Source organism: Cuculus canorus, chromosome 1 (assembly GCF_017976375.1).
Source record: "Cuculus canorus isolate bCucCan1 chromosome 1, bCucCan1.pri, whole genome shotgun sequence".
Classification (NCBI taxonomy): Eukaryota; Metazoa; Chordata; class Aves; order Cuculiformes; family Cuculidae; genus Cuculus; species Cuculus canorus.
The window spans coordinates 207,540,570-207,567,051 of record NC_071401.1 but is presented as its reverse complement, the minus strand read 5'-3'; the positions used below and the strand labels follow the sequence as shown (position 1 = coordinate 207,567,051).

General features: G+C 58.5%; 2 protein-coding genes across 2 annotated transcripts; both read right to left on the bottom strand.

Moving 5' to 3' along the window:
• Positions 1 to 1,612: 1,612 nt before the first annotated feature.
• Positions 1,613 to 13,053, bottom strand: LOC128852395 (C-type lectin-like; the record flags this gene model as incomplete). The annotated part of the gene is made up of 6 exons (XM_054068996.1): positions 1,613 to 1,782; positions 2,429 to 2,540; positions 2,776 to 2,913; positions 3,078 to 3,202; positions 12,421 to 12,559; positions 12,934 to 13,053. Coding segments are annotated over 6 exons (804 nt in total), but the record flags the coding sequence as incomplete, so codon positions are not given.
• Positions 13,054 to 21,357: 8,304 nt separating this feature from the next.
• On the bottom strand, positions 21,358 to 25,160 carry LOC128849253 (C-type Lectin CRL-like). Its single transcript, XM_054050236.1, has 6 exons — positions 25,011 to 25,160; positions 24,305 to 24,444; positions 22,963 to 23,087; positions 22,661 to 22,798; positions 22,187 to 22,298; positions 21,358 to 21,522 (listed from the first exon to the last, which is right to left on the bottom strand). Exons 2-6 carry the CDS (start codon positions 24,435 to 24,437, stop codon positions 21,455 to 21,457), a joined length of 576 nt encoding a protein of 191 aa, XP_053906211.1. The 5' UTR covers positions 24,438 to 24,444; positions 25,011 to 25,160; the 3' UTR covers positions 21,358 to 21,454.
• Positions 25,161 to 26,482: the final 1,322 nt, after the last annotated feature.

The following is a 26,482-nucleotide window of genomic DNA, read 5'->3' as shown; positions in this document are numbered from 1 at the left end:
TTTACCTCCTCTCCCCACTTTGTGCCCCCACCCCCATTTTTGCCCACCACCCCTCTTTTGACCCCATCGCCCCTCTCACCCCATTTTGCCCCCCCGCACATATTACCTCCCATTTCCCACCTCATTGCCCCCATTTTCCCACCCCATACTCCCTTTATCCCCCCCATTTTGCCCCCACTCACCCCATTTTGCCCCCAATCACCCCATTTTGCCTCCCCAGCACCCCCCCTCACCCCATTTCCCCACCATTTTGCCCCTCAGACTCATTTTGACGCCATTTATATCCCCCATCATTTGCCTCCTACCCCATTTTTGCCCCGTTTTGCCTCCTCTCCACCCCATTTTGCCTCCTCTCACCCATTTTTGCCTCCAATCACCTCCCCTCACCACCATCTGTCCCCCTGTTCTTGCCTCCCATCCGATTTGTCCCCACACCCCATTCCCCCCCCATTTTGTCCCCTCACTCCATTTTGTCCTCCCTCCCCATTTCCCTCCCCATTTTACCTCTTCGCCTCATTTTGCCCCCACTAGCCGTTCCCCTCCATTTTGCCTCTTCCATTTACCCCCCATTTTGCCCCAAACCGATTTTGCCCCCTCCATTTACCCCCCATTTTGGCCCCCACTCCACCATTTTGCCCCCAAACCATTTTGCCCCTCAACCCCAACTCCCCCCTATTTTGTCCCCCACACCATTTGGCTCCCATTCCCCCCATTTCTCTTCCCATTATGCCCCATTCTCATTGCCCCCTCTATTTTGCTCCCCAATTTTACCCCCCCACCCCACCTCACCCCCATTTCTCTCCCCATTATGCCCCCCACACCCCATTTTGCTTCCACAGCGCCCCCTCTAACACCCATTTCCCCCCATTTTACTCCTCTCCCCACTTTGTACCCTCATCCCCATATTGCCCCACCCCAATTTCCCTCATATTACCCCCACCCCATTTTGACCACCACCCCTCTTGTTGACCCCATCGTCCCCCTTCAACCCCTATTTTGCCCCCCCGCACATATTCCCTCCCATTTCCCCACCTCCACTCCCCCCCAGTTTCCCACCCCCATACCCCCTTTATCCCCCCATTTTGCCCACTCCAGATCAGGGTGTCCCCCAAAGCAGGAAGTGCCCAACTCAAGGGGTCCCCAAGGCAGGAGGTCCTAACTAAGGGGGTCCCCAAGGCAGGGGTCCCCATACAAGGGATGTCCCCAAAGGCAGAAAGTCCCCAAGGCAGGGGTCCCTAACTCAGGGTACCCCTAACTCAGGGGGTCTCCAACTCAAAGGGTCCCCATACAAGGGGTCCCCAAGGCAGGGATGTCCCCAAAGCAGGGGGTCCGCAAGGCAGGGATGTCCCCAAAGCAGGGGGTGTACAACTCAGGGGGTCCCCATACAGGGGGGGGTCCCAAGGCATTGTATTCCCCAACTCAAGGTGTCCCCAAGGAGTGTCCCCAAAGCAGGAGTGTCCCCAAGGCAGGGGTGTCCCCCCAAGGGGGTGTCCCCAATTCAGAGGGTCCCCAACTCAAGGTGTCCCCATACAAGGTGTGTCCCCAAGTTGGGGTGTCCCCAAGTTGGGGTGTCCCCAGCTCTGATGTCCCCAACATCAAGGCACTGGGTGCTCTAGTCCCAAGCTTTATTGCCAGCGGGTGCAGGGGGTCGGGGGAAGGATTGGGGGGTGCGGGGTGTGGGGGTGACCCCATGGGAGCAGAGAGGTGAGGGGCAGCCCCCCCTCACAACCTGGTACTGGCAGAGGAAGGGGAACTGCTCCTGGCAGGAGTAGTTGTGCAATACTGGAAAGCGAGGGGACCACTGAGTCAACACCAGCCCAACACCCCCTCAGTGCCTCCATCCCCCCATCACGCCTCCCTTCCAGCCCCATCTCCATTCCCCCGTCACCCCCACCTCCATCCTCACTTCTATCCTCCCATCACCCCCACCTCCATCCCACTTCTATCCTCCCATCACCCCCACCTCCATCCCACTTCTATCCTCCCATCATCCCCACCTCCATCCTATCATCTCCATCACCCTCATCTCCATCACCTCTGTCTCCTTCACCCCATCACCTCCATCTCCACACATTCGTCTCCATCACCCCATCTCCACCACTCCTCTCTCCATTGCCCCATCACCTTCTTCCCCCTCACCCCATCCCCTTTAGCCCCTCCCCTCCATCATCTCCATCCTATCATCTCCATCACCCTCATCTCCAACCCCCCCACCTTCACCACCCCATCAACCCATCTCCATCGCTCCCATCACCCCCATTCCCTTCACCCCATCATCTCCACCATCTCCACCATCACCCTCCTCCTCTTCACCCCACCATCACCCTCCTCCTCTTCACCCCATCATCTCCATCACCCCCACCTCCACCAATCCCCCCTCCGCCCAATCCCGTGCCCCCTCCCCTCTCCCCGTAGCCCCCCCACTGACCTGAGTTCTGCCCGAGGACCACACAGTACCAGTTCCTCCATTGGACGGGTTGACCCCAATCCCAGTGCAGGTAGTCCAGGACGGAGCTATCCGACCACCTCCATGTCCCGGTCTGGGGGTGGGGGCAAGGAGAGGTCATGGGTGGGGGTCAGGCATCAGTGGGTGCTCAGGTGGGTCAGTGGGTGCCCAGGGGGGTCAGTGGGTGCTCAGGGATGGGGTCAATGGGTGCTCGGGGGGGTCAGTGGGTGTTCAGAGAGGTCAGTGGGTGCTCGCGGGGGGTCAGTGGGTGCTCAGGGGGGTCAGTGGGTGCTCGGGGGGGTCAGTGGGTGCTCAGGGACATCACTCACGTGCTCCTCGTCCTTCAGGCCAATCCAGACGTTGGCTCTATCCTGCTGGGAGTCCACGTACTCGCCCAGGACGACGCTGCTCCCCTCGGTGTGGATGGACGCCAGAGTCCCCGTGGGGCCATAGCGGCTGCATTCCTCCTGGGGGGCACACAGGGGGGGCTCAGCACCCACCCGGGCACAGGAACTCCCCAAAACCATCTGGGGTGCCCTCCCCAGGCTGCAGCCCCCCAGTTCGCAGGTCCTGGGGTGCCCCCCGTCCCCATCCCATCCCGAAGCCCCCCCAGTAGCCCCCCAGCACCCACCTGCGCCTCGGCCTGGGTTTTCCTCTGGGTGAAGTACCCGTAGCAGTGGCCCCTGAAGTGGATCCAGTTGTGGGGGCAGATGTGCGCCCTCACGGGGGGCTCTTGCAGGACGTAGGGCTGGACATCTGGGACCAGGGACACCCCCAGTCAGAGACACCCCCACCTATGGACACCCCTCAAACCACGGACAACTCAATCTGGGACACACCAACCCATGGACACCTCTCAAACCATGGACACACAACCCATGGACACCCCTCAAACCATGGACACCCCAACCCATGGACACCCCTCAAACCATGGACACCCCTCAATTTACAGACACCACAATTGATGGACAAACCCAATCCAGGGACAACCCCACCCGAGGACACACCCCAGCCAGTGACACCCCCATCCAAGGACAACCCCTTCGCCCATGGATACCCCAACCTGGGACACCCCTCAACCTAGGGACAGCACCCCGGTCAGGGGGGTGGAGGGAGCAGGTGATTAGGAATTAGGGATTGGGAATCAGGGCTTGGGGATCAGGGATGAGGGATTGGGGATCAGGGGATGAGAGTCTCTTGGAGCAGGGATTGAGGATTGGGGATCAGGGATTTTAGATCAAAGGTTTGGGATCAGGGATTGGGAATCAGGGACTTGAGATCAGAGATCGGCGATTTGGGATCAAGGGTTTGGGAGCAGGAATTCAGAATCAGGAATTTGGGATGAGTGGGTTGGGAATAAGGGTGACAGAGTATCAGGGAGCAGGGGTTGGGGATTTGGAGTAGAGACTGGCAATCAGGGATTAGGAATTTGGATGAGGGGGTTGGAATCAGGGATGAGGGACTGGAAATTAGAGATTTGGGATGAGGAATCAGAGATTGGGAATCAGGATATGAGATCTGAGATCGGGGGATTGGGATCAGGGGTTTGAGATCAGGGACTGGGAATCAGGGATTCGAGATCTGGGGTTTGAGGTCAGAGATGGAGGATTTGGGATCAGGAGTTTGTGGGAATCAGGGACTGGGAGTTGGAGGTTTGGGATCAGGCATTTGCGATGATGGGTGAGGGGACCAAGGAGCAGGGATTGGGAATGAGGGGTTAGGGATCAGGGAACTGGAGTCAGGGATTTGGGATCAGGGTTTTTGGATGAGGGATTTAGGATCATGGGTTGGAAATCAGGGATTCAGGATCAGGGGTTGGGAATGAGGGATTTGGGATCAGGGAGGAAGGCTGAGGGTGTCAGGGATGAGGGCTCAGGAATAAGGGATTTGGGGTTGAGCTCTGGGGATCACAGGGTGTCAGGGATGAGGGATGGAGGATCTGGGATGGAAGGATATGAGGGAACAGCACCGGGCTGCTGCTGCCAGGATGGAGTTGCCAGCACGTTCCTCCAGGATCCGGTCGGCGGGCAGGGAATCGACCCCCAGGAAGGCCAGGAGGAGAAGGCAACCGAGCAGGCGTTGACGTGTGGGCCCAGCACCCATCCTGCTGCTGCGGAGAGAGCGGAGCAGGGGTCCTGAGCTCCAGGGCGGCTCCAGGGCCTGTCCAGGCTGGGCATCCCCACGTCCCCCTGTGATGCTCAGCTCCATCCCAGGGCACCACGGCTGGTACTGGATGGGTGCTGAGCCCACACGGGTGGTGCTGGGCCCCATGGATGGGTGATGGACAGCATGGATGAGAGATCAACCCCCATGGATGGATGATATAAACTATGAATTGGTGATGGACCACCTGAAGGGGTGATCAACGCCCATGGATGGGTGATGGACCCCATGGATGGGTGATGGACCCCAAGGATAGGTGATGGACCACCTCGATCACACAGGGATAAGGAGACTACGGGAGATGCAGGGAGAAGGCACTCACCGATAGCTCTCGAGCTGGTGGCCGAGGTGTCTCTGGGTGGGTGACGTGTGTGGAGGCAGCCGGGTCCCTCAGGGTCCTTCTGTCTGTCTGTCTGTCCCCTCGCCCGTGTCTCCTGCTTTTATGGCTGCAGCGTGAGGGAAGCTTGGGCAGGTTCCTGGAACGGATTGGCCACTTCTGCTTTCCTGGAACGTGGGGTTCGTTATTGCATTGTCCAGGCTCTGCTCTAACGAGGACGACCTGGGCTCCCAGTGTGACCAGTGAGACCACTGTGGCTTCCGGGCTGCTCCCACAACTCTGCCGTTGGACATCTATGGGGCACCGAGACCACTGGGTCACCGGGGATGGGGCACAGTGGCCTTGGGGTCAACAGGAATGGATCATAGTGTCCTTGGGTCACCAGGAATGAGACCTCTTCATCCTTGGGGGCACCAGGAGTGGGACTGCTACATCCTTGGGTCACCACAAATGGATCACAAATGACCTTGGGGACACCGGGCATTGGAACCACAGCATCCTGGGGTGGCACCAGGAATGGACCACAGTGTCCTTGAGTCACTAGGAATGTCACCACAACACTCCTGGGGTCATTGAGAATATCGATCAGATTGGCCAAGCCGGTGAAAGTACATCCCCAGGAGTTAGAGGAGCGGAACGAAGCTCCCATGACCTAAGGCAAAAATCCATGGGATTGGATGGGATCCACCCAAGAGTGTTGATGGAGCTGGTGGATGTTCTTGCCACAACCCCTTCCCCATCCACTTCCAGCCTTCCTGGGGCAGTTCCAGTTGACTGAGGTGGTTGATGTTCTGCCTTCTACAAGAGGGGTTGGAGGGAGGATCCAAGAAGCTCCAGTCCTGACCTTAGTGCTGGAGAAGGTCATGGAATGGGTGATCTTGAGTGCTCTCATGAGGCTCATGCAAGAGGATCGGGTGGTGAGGCCAGTCAACACCGGGGTCATGAAAGACAGGTCCTGCCAAACCATCCGGATTGGCCTTCGATGACAAGTGGACCCGACTACTGGACGAGGGAAAGACTGGATGGTCTTCTTGGACTCCAGTAAAGCCTTGGACACAGTTTGTCACAGCTTTCGGCTCGGGACACTGTCAGCCTCTGGCCTGGGTGGAAAACTGGTTGGATGGCCGGGCCCAAAGAGTTGTGGTCAATGGAGTTACCTCCAGCTGGAGGACAGTCCCAAGCGGTGTCCCCGGAGCTCAGCGCTGGGTCCAATCCTGTTTCAATGTCTTCATCAATGAACCTGGAAGAAGTCATCAAGTGCCCTCTAGCAAGTTTGCAGATGACACTAAGCTGGGTGGAAGCGTGGATCTGCTGGAGGGTGGGGAGGCTCCAAAGGGATCGGAACAGGCTGGAAAGATGGGCTGAGACCAACGGGATGAGGTTTAACGAGGCCAAATGATGGGTCCCTGCACTTGGGGCACAACAACCCTGTGCAGTGCTCCAGACCAGGGGAAGAGCGGCTGGAAAGGTCCCTGGAGGGAGAAGGACCTGGAGGTGTTGGTTGACTGAACGTGAGGCAGCAGTGGCCCAGGTGGCCAAGAATGACGAGATGCATGCCAGAGTCCTGAGGGAATTGGCCGATGTGGTTGCCAAGCCCCTCTCCGTGAGATCTGAACAGTGACGGCAGTCAGGAGAAGCCCCCTGGTGACGGGAAGAAGGAGAACGTTGTGCCCATTGTTAAGAAGGGTAGAAAAGACGACCCCGAGAACTCCCGACCTGTCAGCCCCGCTCTGTGCCTGCGAAGATCATGGAACAGATCCTCCTGGAAGCTCTGCTAAAGCCCTGGAGGACAGGGAGTTGGTAACGGCAGCCGGCACGGCTTCACCAGGGGCAAGTCCCTGTCTGACCCAACTTGATGGCTTTCTATGGTGGGGTAACCGCAGCATTGCCACGGGTAAACCGACGGATATGATCTATCTGGACTGCTGTAACACCTTTGATATGGTCACCCACAACATCCTCCTCTCTAGATTGAAGAGATATGGGTTGGACGGGTGGACAGTTCGGTGGATAACGAACTGGTTGGATGGTCGTGTTCCACACAGAGTTGTAGGAACCCATGTGTGATGTGTAGGACCTGTGTTTGTTGTGTAGGAACCCACCTATGATGTGTAGGAACCCATGGATGATGTGGAGGACCCCACATTTTGATGTGTAGGATGCCAAGGATGATGTGGAGGATGCCATGTTTGTTGTGTAGGATCCCATGGACGATGTGTAGAAACCCATGGATGATGTGTAGGAGCTCTGCTGCTCCCTCTGCTCCTCAGCTTTTGGGTTTGGTGGACAGTCTGCAGAACCTCTGGCCCCTCCCTTGCCATCACACTCATCTCCTCCTGGTCTCCCCCTTGGAGGTCCTGAGGCCTCCATCATCTCCACCATCGCCCCCATAACCAACCTTCGCCCCCGCTCTCCCCCTTTCGACAGTGTGCGGGGCCAAGGTTGGCTTGACCGGTGGGGTCCTCACCTCTGCCCCCTCCCCTTTCTGCACCCCCTTCTACCCCCTCATCCCTCTCCGACCCCCCTTTCCTACTCCCCCTTTCTGCTCCCATCCCTTTCTGCCCTCTCTGCCCCTCCTTTCTGTCTCCTCACCCCTTTCTGCCCCCCATCCCTTTCTGCCCCTCCTTTCCGTCTCCTCACTCCTTTCTGCCCCCCATCCCTTTCTGCCCCCCCTTTCTGCCCCCTCATCACTCCCATGTGCCCCACTCCCCCCCATGTCCCCTCTCCTTGTCCCCAAAGGTCCCTCTCCCTGCTCCGGCCGTTACCGACTTCTCCTTTCCTGGAGGCCGTTGCTGTTATCAGGGGTGGTCCTTATCTAAACCGCGCGAAGATCAGCGCTGAGCCCCAAAACTGGGTGCTGAGCCCCACAGATGGATGATGACCCCACAGAGCCCCATTTTACCCCCCATTTTACCCCCCTCGTTTTGCCCCCCATTTTGATCCCCTTCACCCCATTTTGCCCCTCCACCTCATTTACCCCCCTGGTTTGCCCCACTCACCCCATTTGACCCCTCATCACTCCTCTCACCCAAACTCCCCACCGTGCCCCCCATCTTACACCCCTCACCTTCATTTTGTCTCCAATCACCCCACTTTGCCTCCCCATTTAACCCTCACCCTATTAACCCCCATTTTGCCCCCACTCGCCCCATTTTGCCCCAAACCATTTTGCCCTCAACCCCAACTCCCCCCATTTTGTCCCCCACACCATTTAGCTCCCATCACCCCATTTTGCCTCCTCATTTTGCCCCCCATTTTGCCCCATACTCATTGCCCACCTATTTTGCCCCCCATTTTACCTCCTCTCCCCACTTTGTGCCCCCCACCCCATTTTCCCCCCCCCCCCCATTTCCCCCATATTACCCCTCACCCCATGTTTCCCCCACCCCCCATTTTGCCCCCATCGCCCCCTCACCCCATTTTGCCCCCCCGCACCCATTGCCCATAATTCTTCCCCCACTTCGCCCCCATTTTGATCCCTCTCACACCATTTTGCCCCCTCACACCCCCATTTATCCCATTTTGCCCCCAATCACCCCATTTTGCCTCCCCAGCACTCCCTCTCACCCCATTTCCCCACCATTTTGCCCCTCAGACTCATTTTGATGCCATTTTGCCCCCATCATTTTGCCCCCTACACCATTTTCCCCCCCGTTTTGATCCCTCTCACACCCATTTTGACCCACCCCCGTTTCCCCCCCTTTATGCCTTCTCTCACTCCATTTTGACCCCATCACCCCCACTCACCACCATTTGCCCCCCCGATTTTGGCCCCCCCAATAAAGGACCCGCAGCAGCCCTGGCTCCGCTCAGGGTAGGGGGGTGCCCAAAACAGGGGGGGCCCAAGGGCAGGGTGGGGCTTCAAGGGGGTGTCCCAAGGCAGGGGGTCCCCATATAGGGAATGTCCCCAGCTCAGGGGGTCCCCAACTCAGGGGATCCCCAACGCAGGGGGTCCCCAACTCAAGGTGTCCCTGTACAAGGGGTCCCCAAGACAGAGGTGTCCCCAAGGTGGGGGTGTCCCCAAGGCTGGAGGTCCCCAACTCAGGAGGTCTCCAGTACAGAGTGTCCCCAAGCCAGGGGGTCCCTGTACAGGGGGGTCTCCAAAGTAGGGGGTCCCCAATTCAAGGGGTCCCCAAGGCAGGGGCGTCCCCAACTCAGCGGGTCCCCAAGGCAGGTTGTGGTCACCAAGGCAGGGGGGTGTCCCCAAGGCTGGGGGTCTCCAGATCAGGGTGCCCCCAAGGCAGGGAGTGCCCAACTCAAGGGGTCCCCAAGGCAGGAGGTCCCTAACTAAGGGGTCCCCAAGGCAGGGGGTCCCCATACAAGCGATGGTCCCCACTGCAAAAACGTCCCAAAGCGGGGGTCCCTAACTCAGGGGGTCTCCAACTCAAGGGTCCCCATACAAGGGGTCCCCATACAAGGGGTCCCCAAGGCAGGGGATGTCCCAAAAGCAGGGGGTGTCCAACTCAGGGGGTCCCCATACAGGGGCGGGTCCCAAGGCATGGTATTCCCCAACTCAAGGTGTCCCCAAGGGAGTGTCCCAAAGCAGGAGTGTCCCCAAGACAGGGGTGTCCCAAGGGGGTGTCCCCAATTCCTAGGGTCCCCAACTCAAGGTGTCCCCATACAAGGTGTGCTCCCAAGTTGGGATGTCCCCCCAAGTTGGGGTGTCCCCAGCTCTGATGTCCCCAACTCAGGCACTGGGTTGCTGTAGCCAAGCTTTATTGCCAGTGGGTGCAGGGTTGGGAGAAGGAATTGGGGGGTGCGGGGTGTGGGGGGTGACCCCATGGGAGCAGAGAGGTGAGGGCAGCCCCCCCTCACACCTGGTACTGGCAGAGGAAGGGGATACTGCTCCTGGCAGGAGTAGTTGCGCCAATACTGGAAAGCTGAGGGGACACCGAGTCACCCCCAGCCCCGACACCCCCTCAGTGCCTCCATCCCCCCATCCCCCCCCCCTTCCACCCCATCTCCATTCCCCCATCACCCCCACCTCCATCCCACTTCTATCCTCCCATCACCCCCACCTCCATCCTATCATCTCCATCACCCTCATCTCCATCACCTCTGTCTCCTTCACCCCATCACCCCCATCTCCACCCATTTGTCTCCATCACCCCATCTCCACCACTCCTCTCTCCATTGCCCCATCACCTTCTTCCCCCTCACCCCATCCCCTTTAGCCCCTCCCCTCCATCACCCCCCATCACCATCCCCTCATCTCCAACCCCCCCACCTTCACCACCCCATCAACCCATCTCCATCGCTCCCATCACCCCCATTCCTTTCACCCCATCATCTCCACCATCTCCACCATCACCCCCATTCCTTTCACCCCATCATCTCCATCATCTCCACCATCACCCCCATTCCTTTCACCCCATCATCTCCACCATCACCCTCCTCCTGTTCACCCCATCATCTCCACCCCCCCCACCTCCACCAATCCCCCCTCCGCCCAATACCGTGCCCCCTCCCCTCTCTCCGTAGCCCCCCCACTGACCTGAGTTCTGCCCGAGGACCACACAGTACCAGTTCCTCCATTGGACGGGTTGACCCCAATCCCAGTGCAGGTAGTCCAGGACGGAGCTATCCGACACCTCCATGTCCCGGTCTGGGGGTGGGGGCAAGGAGAGGTCAGTGGGTGGGGGTCAGGCATCAGTGGGTGCTCAGGTGGGTCAGTGGGTGCTCAGGGGGTCAGTGGGTGCTCAGAGAGGTCAATGGATGCTCAGGGGGGTCAGTGGGTGCTCACGGATGGGGTCAATGGGTGCTCAGGGGGTCAGTGGGTGCTCGGGGGGTCAGTGGGTGCTCAGGGACATCACTCTCACGTGCTCCTCGTCCTTCAGGCCAATCCAGACGTTGGCTCTATCCTGCTGGGAGGCCACGTACTCGCCCAGGACGACCGCTGCTCCCCTCGGTGTGGATGGACGCCAGAGTCCCCGTGGGGCCATAGCGGCTGCATTCCTCCTGGGGGGCACACAGGGGGGGCTCAGCACCCACCCGGGCACAGGAACTCCCCAAAACCATCTGGGGGTGCCCTTCCCAGGCTGCAGCCCCCAGTTCTCAGGTCCTGGGGTGCCCCCCATCCCCATCCCGAAGCCCCCCCAGTAGCCCCGCAGCACCCACCTGCGCCTCGGCCTGGGTTTTCCTCTGGGTGAAGTACCCGTAGCAGTGGCCCCTGAAGTGGATCCAGTTGTGGGGGCAGATGTGCGCCCTCACGGGGGGGCTCTTGCAGGACGTAGGGCTGGACATCTGGGACCAGGGACACCCCCAGTCAGGGACACCCCCAACCTATGGACACCCCTCAAGCCACGGACAATTCAACCTGGGACACCCCAACCCATGGACGACCCTCAAACCATGGACACACAACCCATGGACACCCCTCAAACCATGGACAACCCAATCTGGGACACCCCAACCCATGGACGCCCCTCAAACCATGGACACCCCTCAATTTACAGACACCACAATTGATGGACAACCCAATCCAGGGAGAACCCGACCGAGGACACCCCCAGCCAGTGACACCCCCATCCAAGGACACCCCTTCGCCCATGGATACCCCACCTGGACAACCCCTCAACCTAGGGACACCCCGGTCAGGGGGTGAGGGAGCAGGGATTAGGAATTAGGGATTGGGAATCAGGGCTTGGGGATCAGGGATGAGGGATTGGGGATCAGGGGATGAGAGTCTCTTGGAGCAGGGATTGAGGATTGGGGATCCGGGATTTTAGATCAAAGGTTTGGGATCAGGGATCAGAGGTTTGGGATCAGGGATCAGAGATTGGGAATCAGGGACTTGAGATCAGAGATCGGGGATTTGGGATCAAGGGTTTGGGAGCAGAAATTGGGAATCAGGAATTTGGGATGAGTGGGTTGGGATAAGGGTAACAGAGTATCAGGGAGCAGGGGTTGGGGATTTGGGAGTAGAGACTGGCAATCAGGGATTAGGAATTTGGGATGAGGGGGTTGGAATCAGGGATGAGGGACTGGGAATTAGAGATTTGGGATGAGAGATCAAAGATTGGGAATCAGGGATATGAGATCTGAGATCGGGGATTTGGGATCAGGGATTTGAGATCAGGGACTGGGAATCAGGGATTCGAGATCATGGGTTTGAGGTCAGAGATGGAGGATTTGGGATCAGGAGTTTGGGATCAGGGACTGGGAGTTGGAGGTTTGGGATCAGGGATTTGCAATGATGGGTGAGGGACCAAGGAGCAGGGATTGGGAATGAGGGGTTAGGGATCAGGGACTGGGAGTCAGGGATTTGGGATCAGGGTTTTTGGATGAGGGATTTAGGATCATGGGTTGGAAATCAGGGATTTGGAATCAGGGTTTGGGAATGAGGGATTTGGGATCAGGGATGAAGGCTGAGGGTGTCAGGGATGAGGGCTCAGGCATAAGGGATTTGGGGTCGAGCTCTGCGGATCAGGGTGTCAGGGATGGAGGATCTGTGATGGAGGATGAGGGAACGCACCGGGTGCTGCTGCCAGGATGGAGGTGCCAGCACGTTCCTCCAGGATCCGGTCGGCGGGCAGGGAATCGACCCCAGGAAGGCCAGGAGGAGAAGGCAACCGAGCAGGCGTTGACGTGTGGGCCCAGCACCCATCCTGCTGCTGCGGAGAGAGCGGAGCAGGGGTCCTGAGCTCCAGGGCGGCTCCAGGGCCTGTCCAGGCTGGGCATCCCCACGTCCCCCTGTGATGCTCAGCTCCATCCCAGGGCACCACGGCTGGTACTGGATGGGTGCTGAGCCCCACGGGTGGTGCTGGGCCCCATGGATGGGTGATGGACAGCATGGATGAGAGATCAACCCCCATGGATGGATGATATAAACTATGAATTGGTGATGGACCACCTGAAGGGGTGATCAACGCCCATGGGATGGGTGATGGACCCCATGGATGGGTGATGGACCCCAAGGATAGGTGATGGACCACCTCGATCACACAGGATAAGGAGACTACGGGAGATGCAGGGAGAAGGCACTCACCGATAGCTCTCGAGCTGGTGGCCGAGGTGTCTCTGGGTGGGTGACGTGTGTGGAGGCAGCCGGGTCCCTCAGGGTCCTTCTGTCTGTCTGTCTGTCCCCTCGCCCGGTGTCTCCTGCTTTTATGGCTGCAGCGTGAGGGAAGCTTGGGCAGGTTCCTGGAACGGATTGGCCACTTCTGCTTTCCTGGAACGTGGGGTTCGTTATTGCATTGTCCAGGCTCTGCTCTAACGAGGACGACCTGGGCTCCCAGTGTGACCAGTGAGACCACTGTGGCTTCCGGGCTGCTCCCACAACTCTGCCGTTGGACATCTATGGGGCACCGAGACCACTGGGGTCACCGGGGATGGGGCAACAGTGGCCTTGGGGTCAACAGGAATGGATCATAGTGTCCTTGGGTCACCAGGAATGAGACCTCTTCATCCTTGGGGGCACCAGGAGTGGGACTGCTACATCCTTGGGTCACCACAAATGGATCACAATGACCTTGGGGACACCGGCATTGGAACCACAGCATCCTGGGGGGCACCAGGAATGGACCACAGTGTCCTTGAGTCACTAGGAATGTCACCACAACACTCCTGGGGTCATTGAGAATCGATCAGATTGGCCAAGCCGGTGAAAGTACATCCCCAGGAGTTAGAGGAGCGGAACGAAGCTCCCATGACCTAAGGCAAAAATCCATGGGATTGGATGGGATCCACCCAAGAGTGTTGATGGAGCTGGTGGATGTTCTTGCCAAACCCCTTCCCATCCACTTCCAGCCTTCCTGGGGCAGTTCCAGTTGACTGGAGGTGGTTGATGTTCTGCCCTTCTACAAGAGGGGTTGGAGGGAGGATCCAAGAAGCTCCAGTCTGACCTTAGTGCTGGAGAAGGTCATGGAATGGGTGATCTTGAGTGCTCTCATGAGGCTCATGCAAGAGGATCGGGTGGTGAGGCCCAGTCAACACGGGGTCATGAAAGACAGGTCCTGCCAAACCATCCGGATGGCCTTCGATGACAAAGTGACCCGACTACTGGACGAGGGAAAGACTGGATGGTCTTCTTGGACTCCAGTAAAGCCTTGGACACAGTTTGTCACAGCTTTCGGCTCGGGACACTGTCAGCCTCTGGCCTGGGTGGAAAACTGGTTGGATGGCCGGGCCCAAAGAGTTGTGGTCAATGGAGTTACCTCCAGCTGGAGGACAGTCCCAAGCGGTGTCCCCGGAGCTCAGCGCTGGGTCCAATCCTGTTCAATGTCTTCATCAATGACCTGGAAGAAGTCATCAAGTGCCCCTTAGCAAGTTTGCAGATGACACTAAGCTGGGTGGAAGCGTGGATCTGCTGGAGGGTGGGGAGGCTCCAAAGGGATCGGAACAGGCTGGAAAGATGGGCTGAGACCAACGGGATGAGGTTAACGAGGCCAAATGATGGGTCCTGCACTTGGGGCACAACAACCCTGTGCAGTGCTCCAGACCAGGGGAAGAGCGGCTGGAAAGGTCCCTGGAGGAGAAGGACCTGGAGGTGTTGGTTGACTGAACGTGAGGCAGCAGTGGCCCAGGTGGCCAAGAATGACGAGATGCATGCCAGAGTCCTGAGGGAATTGGCCGATGTGGTTGCCAAGCCCCTCTCCGTGAGATCTGAACAGTGACGGCAGTCAGGAGAAGCCCCTGGTGACGGGAAGAAGGAGAACGTTGTGCCCATTGTTAAGAAGGGTAGAAAAGACGACCCCGAGAACTCCCGACCTGTCAGCCCCGCTCTGTGCCTGCGAAGATCATGGAACAGATCCTCCTGGAAGCTCTGCTAAAGCCCGTGGAGGACAGGGAGTTGGTAACGGCAGCCGGCACGGCTTCACCAGGGGCAAGTCCTGTCTGACCAACTTGATGGCTTTCTATGGTGGGGTAACCGCAGCATTGCCACGGGTAAACCGACGGATGTGATCTATCTGGACTGCTGTAACGCCTTTGATATGGTCACCCACAACATTCTTCTCTCTAGATTGAAGAGATATGGGTTGGGTGGACAGTTCGGTGGATAAGGAACTGGTTGGATGGTCGTGTTCACACAGAGTTGTAGGAACCCATGTGTGATGTGTAGGACCTGTGCTTGTTGTGTAGGAACCCACTTATGATGTGTAGGAACCCATGGATGATGTGGAGGAACCCACATGTGATGTGTAGGATGCCAAGGATGATGTGGAGGATGCCATGTTTGTTGTGTAGGATCCCAAGGAGGATGTGTAAGAACCCATGGATGATGTGTAGGAACCCATGGAGGATGTGTAGGAACCCATGGATGATGTGTAGGAGCTCTGCTGCTCCCTCTGCTCCTCAGCTTTTGGGTTTGGTGGACAGTCTGCAGAACCTCTGGCCCCTCCCTTGCCATCACACTCATCTCCTCCTGGTCTCCCCCTTGGAGGTCCTGAGGCCTCCATCATCTCCACCATCGCCCCCATAACCAACCTTCTCCCTCCTCTCCCCCTTTCGCAGTGTGTGTGGGGCCAAGGTTGGCTTTGGGCAGTGGGGTCCTCACCTCTGCCCCTCCCCTTTCTACACCCCCTTCTGCCCCCTCATCCCTCTCCGACCCCCCTTTCCACCTCCCCCTTTCTGCCCCCCCATCTGGCCCCTCCTCACCGCTTTCTGCACCCCCATTCCTTTCTGCCCCTCCTTTCCATCTCCTCAGTGCTTTCTGCCCCCCATCCCTTTCTGCCCCCCCTTTCTGCCCCCTCATCACTCCCATGTGCCCCACTCCCCCCATGTCCCCTCTCCTTGTCCCCAAAGGTCCCTCTCCCTGCTCCGGCCGTTACCGACTTCTCCTTTCCTGGAGGCCGTTGCTGTTATCAGGGTGGTCGGTCCTTATCTAAACCCAAAGATGAGCGCTGAGCCCCAAAACTGGGTGCTGAGCCCCACAGATGGATGATGACCCCACAGAAAGCCCCATTTTACCCCCCTCGTTTTGCCCCCCCATTTTGATCCCCTTTACCCCATTTTGCCCCTCCACCTCATTTACCCCCCTGGTTTGCCCCACTCACCCCATTTTGACCCCTCATCACTCCTCTAACCCAAACTCCCCACCGTGCCCCCCATCTTACACCCCCTCACCTTCATTTTGTCTCCAATCACCCCACTTTGTCTCCCCATATTACCCCTCACCCTATTTTGCCCCCCACCCCCCATTTTGCCCCCCCATCGCTCCCTTCACCGCTTTTGGCCCTTGCATCCACTGCCCCTCATTCTTCCCCCACTTCACCCCCCATTTTCATCCCCCTCACCCCATTATCCCACTCCACACCCCCATTTAGCCCATTTAGCCCCCATTCTCCCCATTTGCCCCATCATCTCCCCTTTCTGACCCCTCTTTCCCCCCATACCCACCACCGCTTTTGCCCTGAATCACCCCATTTTGCCTCCCCAGCACCCCTTTCAACCCATTTCCCCACCATTTTGCCCCCCCAGACCCATTTTTACCCCATTTTGACCCCCAACCCCGTTTCTCCCCTATTTTGACTCCTCTTTCCATTTTGCCTCCATCACCTCCCCTCACCACCATCTGCCCCCCCGTTTTGGCCCCCCATCCGATTTTGCCCCCACACCCCATTCCCCCCCCATTTTGCCCCCCTCACTCCATTTTGTCCCCCCTCCCCATTTCCCTCCCCATTTTACCCATTGCCTCATTTTGCCTCCCCACTGCATTCCCCCCATTTTACCTCTCCATTTACCTCCCATTTTGCCCCCACTCACCCCATTTTGCCCCCTCATCGCCCCCTCTGACCCCCATTTCCCCCTATGCTCCGCTATTTTGCCCCTCCACCCTCAGTTTGCTCCCAATCACCCCGTTTTGCCCCCAAATCATTTACCCCTCCACCTCAACTCCCCCCATTTTGTCCCCCTCACCATTTGGCTCCCATCACCCCATTTTCTCCCCATTTTGCCCCCCATTTTGCCCCCCTACTTTGCCTCCCATTTTACCCCCCTCACCCCCATTTCTCTCCCCATTATGCCCCCACACTCCATTTTGCCTGCCCAGCACCCCCTCTCACACCCATTTCCCCCCATTTTACCTCCTCTCCCCACTTTGTGCCCCCACCCCATGTTGCCCCCACCCCATTTCCCCCATATTACCCCTCACCCCATGTTGTCCCCACCCCCATTTTGCCCCCATCGCCCCCTCACCCCATTTTGCCCCCGGCACCCAATGCCCATAATTCTTCCCCCACTTCGCCCCCCATTTTGATCCCTCTCACCCCATTTTGCCCTCTCACAACTCCATTTATCCCATTTTGCCCTCATTCACCCCATTTTGCCCCATCATCTCCCCCTCTGACCCCCATTCTGCCCCCGCCCTCATTTTGCCCCCCATCACCCCATTTTGCCTCCCCAGCACTCCCTCTCACCCCATTTCCCCACCATTTTGCCCCTCAGACCCATTTTGACGCCATTTTGCCCCCCATCAATTTCCCCCCTCTATTTTGCCTCCTCTCACCCCGTTTTGCCCCCGTTTCCCCCCCTCACCACCATCTGCCCCCACACCCCATTCCCCCCCATTTTGTCCCCCCTCAGTCCATTTTGTCCCCCTCCCCATTTCCCTCCCCATTTTATACCCTCACTTCATTTTGCCTCCCCACTCCATTCCCCCCATTCTGCCTCTCCATTTACCCCCCATTTTGCCCCCACTCACCCCATTTTGCCCCCTCTTCATCCCCTCTGACCCCCTTTTCCCACCATGGCCTCCATTTTGCCCCCCATCATTTTGCCCCACCCCATTTCCCTCCATATTACCCTCCACCCCATTTTGCCCCCTCACCCCATTCTCTCCCAGTTTTGCCCCCTCTCACCTCATTTTGGCCCCCCTCCGCATTTCCCTCCCCATTTTACGCCCCACCCCATTTTGTCCCCCGTCTCTCTCATTTTGCCCCCCATTCTACCCCCTCACTCCCACTTTGCCCCCCAATCTTGCCCCCCATTTTGATCCCACTCACCCCATTGTACCCTTCACACCTTTGCCCCCCATTTCGCCCCCACTTACCCCATTTTGACCCCTCATCGCCCCCTCTGACCCCCATTTCCCCTATGCTCCCCTATTTTGCCCCTCCACCCTCAGTTTGCTCCCCATCACCCCGTTTTCCCCCAAACCATTTTGCCCCTCAATCCCAACTCCCCCCCATTTTGTCCCCCACACCGTTTGGCTCCCATCACCCCATTTTGCCCCCCCATTTTGCCCCCATCCTCATTGCCCACCTATTTTGCCCCCCATTTTACCTCCTCTCCCCACTTTGTGCCCCCACCTCATTTTGCCCACCACCCCTCTTTTGACCCCATTGCCCCTCTCACCCCATTTTGCCCCCCCTCACACATTCCCTCCCATTTCCCCACCTCATTGCCCCCATTTGCCCACCCCATACTCCCTTTATCGCCCCATTTTGCCCCCATTCACCCCATTTTGCTCCATCATCTCCCTCTCTGACCCCCATTTCCCCCCATTTTGCGCCGCCCTCATTTTGCCCCCATTCACCCCATTTTGCCTCCCCAGCACCCCCCTCACCCCATTTCCCCACCATTTTGCCCCTCAGACCCATTTTGACGCCATTTTGCCCCCCATCATTTTGCCCCCTCACCCCATTTTCATCCCTCTCACCCCATTTTGCCCCCCACCCCCGTTTCCCCCCTATTTTGCCTCCTCTCACTCCGTTTTGCCCCCACCTCCCCCCCTCACCACCATTTGCCCCCACACCCCATTCCCCCCATTTTGTCCCCTCTCACTCCATTTTGTCCCCCCTCCCCATTTCCCTCCCCATTTTATACCCTCGCCTCATTTTGCCCCCCCCACTCCATTCCCCCCATTTTGCCTCTCCATTTACCTCCCATTTTGCCCCCACTCACCCCATTTTGACCCCTCATCACTCCCTCTGACCCCCATTTCCCCTATGCTCCCCTCCACCCTCAGTTTGCCCCCACTCACCCCATTTTGCCCCCAAACCATTTTGCCCCTCAACCCCAACTCCCCCCTATTTTGTCCCCCACACCATTTGGCTCCCATCACCCCATTTTGCCCCCCCGTTTTGCCCCCATCCTCATTGCCCACCTATTTTGCCCTCCATTTTACCCCCCTCACCCCACCTCACCCCCATTTCTCTCCCCATTATGTCCCCACACCCCATTTTGTCTCCACAGCGCCCCCTCTCACCCCCATTTTACCCCATTTTACCTCCTCTCCCCGCTTTGTGCCCTCACCCCATATTGCCCCCACCCCATCTCCCCCATATTACCCCCACCCCATTTTGCCCACCACCCCTCTTTTGACCCCATCGCCCCTCTCACCCCATTTTGCCCCCCCGCACATATTCCCTCCCATTTCCCCACCTCATTGCCCCCATTTGCCCACCCCATACCCCCTTTATCGCCCCATTTTGCCCCCATTCACCCCATTTTGCCCCAATCTCCCCCTCTGACCCCCATTTCCCCCCTATTTTGCCCCCCATCATTTTGCCCCCAATCACCCCATTTTCCCCCCATTTTTATCCCTCTCACCCCATTTTGCCCTCCACCCCCGTTTCCCCCCTATTTTGCCTCCTCTCACCCCATTTTGTCCCCATCGCCCCCCCTCACCACCATTTGTCCCCACACCCCATTCCCCCCCATTTTGTCCCCTCTCACTCCATTTTGTCCCTCTCCCCATTTCCCTCCCCATTTTACACCCTCGCCTCATTTTGCCCCCCCACTCCATTCCCCCATTTTACCTCTCCATTTACCTCCCATTTTGCCCCCACTCACCCCATTTTGCCCCCAAACCATTTTGCCCCTCCATTTACCTTCCATTTTGCCCCCACTCACCCATTTTGCTCCCAAACCATTTTGCCCCTCAACCCCAACTCCCCCCTATTTTGACCCCACACCATTTGGCTCCCATTACCCCATTTTCTCCCAATTTTGCCCCCCATTTTGCCCCATTCTCATTGCCCACCTATTTTGCCCCCCAATTTTACCCCCCCACTCCACCTCACCCCCATTTCTCTCCCCATTATGCCCCCACACTCCATTTTGCCTCCACAGCCCCCCCCTAACACCCATTTCCCCCCCATTTTACCTCCTCTCCCCACTTTGTACCCTCACCCCATATTGCCCCCACCCCATCTCCCCCATATTACCCCCACCCCATTTTGCCCACCACCCCTCTTTTGACCCCATCGCCCCTCTCACCCCATTTTGCCCCCCCGCACATATTCCCTCCCATTTCCCCACCTCACTCCCCCCATTTTCCCACCCCACACCCCCTTTATCCCCTCATTTTGCCCCCAATCACCCCATTTTGCCTCCCCACCACTCCCTCTCACCCCATTTCCCCACCATTTTGCCCCCTCAGACTCATTTTGATGCCATTTTGCCCCCCATCATTTTGCCCCCTACACCATTTTCCCCCCTGTTTTGATCCCTCTCACCCCATTTTGACCCACCCCCGTTTCCCCCCTTTATTGCCTTCTCTCACTCCATTTTGACCCCATCAACCCCACTCACCACCATTTGCCCCCCCGATTTTGACCCCCCCAATAAAGGACCCGCAGCAGCCCTGGCTCCGCTCAGGGTAGGGGGGGGTGCCCAAAACAGGGGGGGCCCAAGGGCAGGGGGTGGCTTCAAGGGGGTGTCCCCAAGGCAGGGGGTCCCCATACAGGGAATGTCCCCAGCTCAGGGGGTCCCCAACTCAAAGTGTCCCCAACTCAGGGGGTCCCCAACTCAAGGTGTCCCTGTACAAGGGGTCCCCAAGACAGAGGTGTCCCCAAGGTGGGGGTGTCCCCAAGGCTGGAGGTCCCCAACTCAGGGGGTCTCCAGTACAGAGTGTCCCCAAGCCAGGGGGTCCCTGTACAGGGGGGTCTCCAAAGTAGGGGAGTCCCCAACTCAAGGGGGTCCCCAAGGCAGGGGCGTCCCCAACTCAGCGGGTCCCCAAGGCAGGTTGTGTCACCAAGGCAGGGGGTGTCTCCAAGGCTGGGGGTCTCCAGATCAGGGTGTCCCCAAGGCAGGAAGTGCCCAACTCAAGGGGTCCCCAAGGCAGGAGGTCCCTAACTAAGGGGGTCCCCAAGGCAAGGATCCCCATACAAGGGATGACCCCAAAGCAGGGGGTCCCTAACTCAGGGGGTCTCCAACTCAAAGGGTCCCCATACAAGGGGTCCCCAAGGCAGGGGTGTCCCCAAAGCAGGGGGTGTCCAACTCAGGGGGTCCCCATACAGGGGGGTCCCAAGGCATTGCATTCCCCAACTCAAGGTGTCCCCAAGGGAGTGTCCCCAAAGCAGGAGTGTCCCCAAGGCAGGGGTGTCCCCAAGGGGGTGTCCCCAGTTCAGAGGGTCCCCAACTCAAGGTGTCCCCATACAAGGTGTGTCCCCAAGTTGGGGTGTCCCCAAGTTGGGGTGTCCCCAGCTCTGATGTCCCCAACTCAAGGCACTGGGGGCTCTAGCCAAGCTTTATTGCCAGCGGGTGCAGGGTTGGGAGAAGGAATTGGGGGGTGCGGGGTGGGGGGGTGACCCCATGGGAGCAGAGAGGTGAGGGGCAGCCCCCCCTCACACCTGGTACTGGCAGAGGAAGGGGAACTGCTCCTGGCAGGAGTAGTTGCGCCAATACTGGAAAGCTGAGGGGACACCGAGTCACTCCCAGCCCCGACACCCCCTCAGTGCCTCCATCCCCCCATCACCCCTCCCTTCCACCCCATCTCCATTCCCCCGTCACCCCCACCTCCATCCTATCATCTCCATCACCCCCATCTCCGTCGCACCCTTCAACCCAAACTCCATCACCTCTGTCTCCTTCACCCCATCACCCCCATCTCCACCCATTCGTCTCCATCACCCCATCTCCACCACTCCTCTCTCCATTGCCCCATCACCTTCTTCCCCCTCACCCCATCCCCTTTAGCCCCTCCCCTCCATCATCTCCATCACCCCCATCACCATCCCCACATCTCCATCACCCCCACCTTCACCACCCCATCACCACATCTCCATCGCTCCCATCACCCCGTTCCCTTCACCCCATCATCTCCATCAGCTCCACCATCACCCTCCTCCTCTTCACCCCATCATCTCCATCATCTCCACCATCACCCTCTTCCTCGTCACCCCATCATCTCCACCATCTCCACCATCACCCTCCTCCTCTTCACCCCATCATCTCCACCATCTCCACCATTACCCTCCTCCTCTTCACCCCATCATCTCCATCACCCCCACCTCCACCAATCCCCCCTCCGCCCAATCCCGTGCCCCCTCCCCTCTCCCTGTAGCCCCCCCACTGACCTGAGTTCTGCCCGAGGACCACACAGTACCAGTTCCTCCATTGGACGGGTTGACCCCAATCCCAGTGCAGGTAGTCCAGGACGGAGCTATCCGACCACCTCCATGTCCCGGTCTGGGGGTGGGGGGCAAGGAGAGGTCATGAGTGGGAGTCAGGCATCAGTGGGTGCTCACGGGGGTCAGTGGGTGCTCAGGGATGGGGTCAGTGGGTGCTCAGAGGGGTCAGTGGGTGCTCAGGGGGGTCAGTGGGTGCTCAGGGATGGGGTCAGTGGGTGCTCAGAGGGGTCAGTGGGTGCTCAGGGGGGTCAGTGGGTGCTCGGGGTGGGGGTCAGTGGATGCTCAGGGGATCAGTGGGTGCACAGAGAGGTCAGTGGGTGCTCGGGGGGGTCAGTGGGTGCTCAGAGATGGGGCCAGTGGGTGCTCAGGGGGATCAGTGGGTGCTCGGGGGGGTCAGTGGGTGCTCGGGACATCACTCACGTGCTCCTCGTCCTTCAGGCCAATCCAGACGTTGTCTCTATCCTGCTGGGAGGCCACGTACTCGCCCAGGACGACGCTGCTCCCCTCGGTGTGGATGGACGCCAGAGTCCCCGTGGGGCCATAGCGGCTGCATTCCTCCTGGGGGGCACACAGGGGGGGCTCAGCACCCACCCGGGCACAGGAACTCCCCAAAACCATCTGGGGTGCCCTCCCCAGGCTGCAGCCCCCCAGTTCTCAGGTCCTGGGGTGCCCCCCGTCCCCATCCCATCCCGAAGCCCCCCCAGTAGCCCCCCAGCACCCACCTGCGCCTCGGCCTGGGTTTTCCTCTGGGTGAAGTACCCGTAGCAGTGGCCCCTGAAGTGGATCCAGTTGTGGGGGCAGATGTGCGCCCTCACGGGGGGCTCTTGCAGGACGTAGGGCTGGACATCTGGGACCAGGGACACCCCCAGTCAGAGACACCCCCAACCTATGGACACCCCTCAAACCACGGACAATTCAACCTGGGACACCCCTCAAACCATGGACAACCGAATCTGGGACACCCCCAACCCATGGACATCCCTCAAACCACGGACAACTCAATCTGGGACACCCCAACCCATGGACATCCCTCAAACCATGGACACCCCTCAATTTACAGACACCACAATTGATGGACAACCCAATCCAGGGAGAATCCCACCGAGGACACCCCCAGCCAGTGACACCCCCATCCAAGGACACCCCTTCGCCCATGGATACCCCAACCTGGGACACCCCTCAACCTAGGGACACCCCGGTCAGGAGGTGGAGGGAGCAGGGATTAGGAATTAGGGATTGGGAATCAGGGCTTGGGGATCAGGGATGAGGGATTGGGGATCAGGGGATGAGAGTCTCTTGGAGCAGGGATTGAGGATTGGGGATCCGGGATTTTAGATCAAAGGTTTGGGATCAGGGATCAGAGGTTTGGGATCAGGGATCGGAGACTGGGAATCAGGGACTTGAGATCAGAGATCAGAGATTTGGGATCAAGGGTTTGGGAGCAGAAATTGGGAATCAGGAATTTGGGATGAGTGGGTTGGGATAAGGGTAACAGAGTATCAGGGAGCAGGGGTTGGGGATTTGGGAGAAGAGAATCCCTGGCAATCAGGGATTAGGAATTTGGGATGAGGGGGTTGGGATCAGGGATGAGGGAGTGGGAATTAGAGATTTGGGATGAGAGATCAAAGATTGGGAATCAGGGATATGAGATCTGAGATCGGGGATTTAGGATCAGGGATTTGAGATCAGGGGTTTGAGGTCAGAGATGGAGGATTTGGGATCAGGAGTTTGGGATCAGGGACTGGGAGTTGGAGGTTTGGGATCCGGGATTTGCGATGATGGGTGAGGGACCAAGGAGCAGGGATTGGGAATGAGGGAGTAGGGATCAGGGACTGGGAGTCAGGGATTTGGGATCAGGGTTTTTGGATGAGGGATTTAGGATCATGGGTTGGAAATCAGGGATTTGGAATCAGGGGTTGGGAATGAGGGATTTGGGATCAGGGATCAAGGCTGAGGGTGTCAGGGATGAGGGCTCAGGAATAAGGGATTTGGGGTCGAGCTCTGGGGATCAGGGTGTCAGGGATGAGGGATGGAGGATCTGGGATGGAGGATGAGGGAACGCACCGGGTGCTGCTGCCAGGATGGAGGTGCCAGCACGTTCCTCCAGGATCCGGTCGGCGGGCAGGGAATCGACCCCCAGGAAGGCCAGGAGGAGAAGGCAACCGAGCAGGCGTTGACGTGTGGGCCCAGCACCCATCCTGCTGCTGCGGAGAGAGCGGAGCAGGGGTCCTGAGCTCCAGGGCGGCTCGAGGGCCTGTCCAGGCTGTGCATCCCCACGTCCCCCTGCGATGCTCAGCTCCATCCCAGGGCACCATGGCTGGTACTGGATGGGTGCTGAGCCCCACGGGTGGTGCTGGATGGGTGCTGAGCACCACGGGTGGTGCTGGGCCCCATGGATGGGTGATGGACCCCATGGATGAGAGATCAACCCCCATGGATGGATGATATAAACTATGAATTGGTGATGGACCACCTGAAGGGGTGATCAACGCCCATGGATGGGTGATGGACCCCATGGATGGGTGATGGACCCCATGGATGGGTGATGGACAGCATGGATAGCTGATAGACCCCATGGATGAGAGATCAACCCCCATGGATGGATGATATAAACTATGAATTGGTGACGGACCACCTGAAGGGGTGATCAACGCCCATGGATGGGTGATGGACCCCATGGATGGGTGATGGACCCCAAGGATAGGTGATGGACCACCTGGATCACGCAGGGATAAGGAGATCACGGGAGATGCAGGGAGAAGGCACTCACCGATAGCTCTCGAGCCGGTGGCCGAGGTGTCTCTGGGTGGGTGACGTGTGTGGAGGCAGCCGGGTCCCTCAGGGTCCTTCTGTCTGTCCCCTCGCCCGGTGTCTCCTGCTTTTATGGCTGCAGCGTGAGGGAAGCTTGGGCAGGTTCCTGGAACGGATTGGCCACTTCTGCTTTCCTGGAACGTGGGGTTCGTTATTGCATCGTCCAGGCTCTGCTCTAACGAGGACGACCTGGGCTCCCAGTGTGACCAGTGAGACCAGTGTGGCTTCCGGGCTGCTCCCACAACTCTGCCGTTGGACATCTATGGGGCACCGAGACCACTGGGGTCACCGGGGATGGGGCAACAGTGGCCTTGGGGTCAACAGGAATGGATCATAGTGCCCTTGGGTCACCAGGAATGAGACCTCTTCATCCTTGGGGTCACCAGGAGTGGGACTGCTACATCCTTGGGTCACCACAAATGGATCACAATGACCTTGGGGACACCGGCATTGGAACCACAGCATCCTGGGGGGCACCAGGAATGGACCACAGTGTCCTTGGGTCACTAGGAATGTCACCACAACACTCCTGGGGTCATTGAGAATCGATCAGATTGGCCAAGCCGGTGAAAGTACATCCCCAGGAGTTAGAGGAGCGGAACAAAGCTCCCATGATCTAAGGCAAAAGTCCATGGGATTGGATGGGATCCACCCAAGAGTGTTGATGGAGCTGGTGGATGTTCTTGCCAAACCCCTTCCCATCCACTTCCAGCCGTCCTGGGGCAGTTCCAGTTGACTGGAGGTGGGTTAATGTCCTGCCCTTCTACAAGAGGGGTTGGAGGGAGGATCCAAGAAGCTCCAGTCTGACCTTAGTGCTGGAGAAGGTCATGGAATGGGTGATCTTGAGTGCCCCCTCAGCACAGTTTGCAGATGACACTAAGCTGGGTGGAAGCGTGGATCTGCTGGAGGGTGGGGAGGCTCCAAAGGGATCGGAAAAGGCTGGAAAGATGGGCTGAGACCAACGGGATGAGGTTAACGAGGCCAAATGATGGGTCCTGCACTTGGGGCACAACAACCCTGTGCAGCTCCAGACCAGGGGCAGAGCGGCTGGAAAGGTCCCTGGAGGAGAAGGACCTGGAGGTGTTGGTTGACTGAACGTGAGGCAGCAGTGGCCCAGGTGGCCAAGAATGACGAGATGCATGCCAGAGTCCTGAGGGAATTGGCCGATGTGGTTGCCAAGCCCCTCTCCGTGAGATCTGAACAGTGACGGCAGTCAGGAGAAGCCCCTGGTGACGGGAAGAAGGGGAACGTTGTGCCCATTGTTAAGAAGGGTAGAAAAGACGACCCCGAGAACTCCCGACCTGTCAGCCCCGCTCTGTGCCTGGGAAGATCATGGAACAGATCCTCCTGGAAGCTCTGCTAAAGCCCGTGGAGGACAGGGAGGTGATTAACGGCAGCCAGCACGGCTTCACCAGGGGCAAGTCCTGTCTG

Coding starts and splice junctions, on each gene's coding strand:
- LOC128849253 (XM_054050236.1), bottom strand. CDS start 24,437: ATGGGTGCTGGGCCCACACGTCAACGCCTGCTCGGTTGCCTTCTCCTC. Junction 23,088..24,304: donor CATCCTGGCAGCAGCACCCG/GTGCGTTCCCTC, acceptor CCCTGGTCCCAG/ATGTCCAGCCCTACGTCCTG. Junction 22,299..22,660: donor GCCTGAAGGACGAGGAGCAC/GTGAGTGATGTC, acceptor CCCCACCCCCAG/ACCGGGACATGGAGGTGGTC.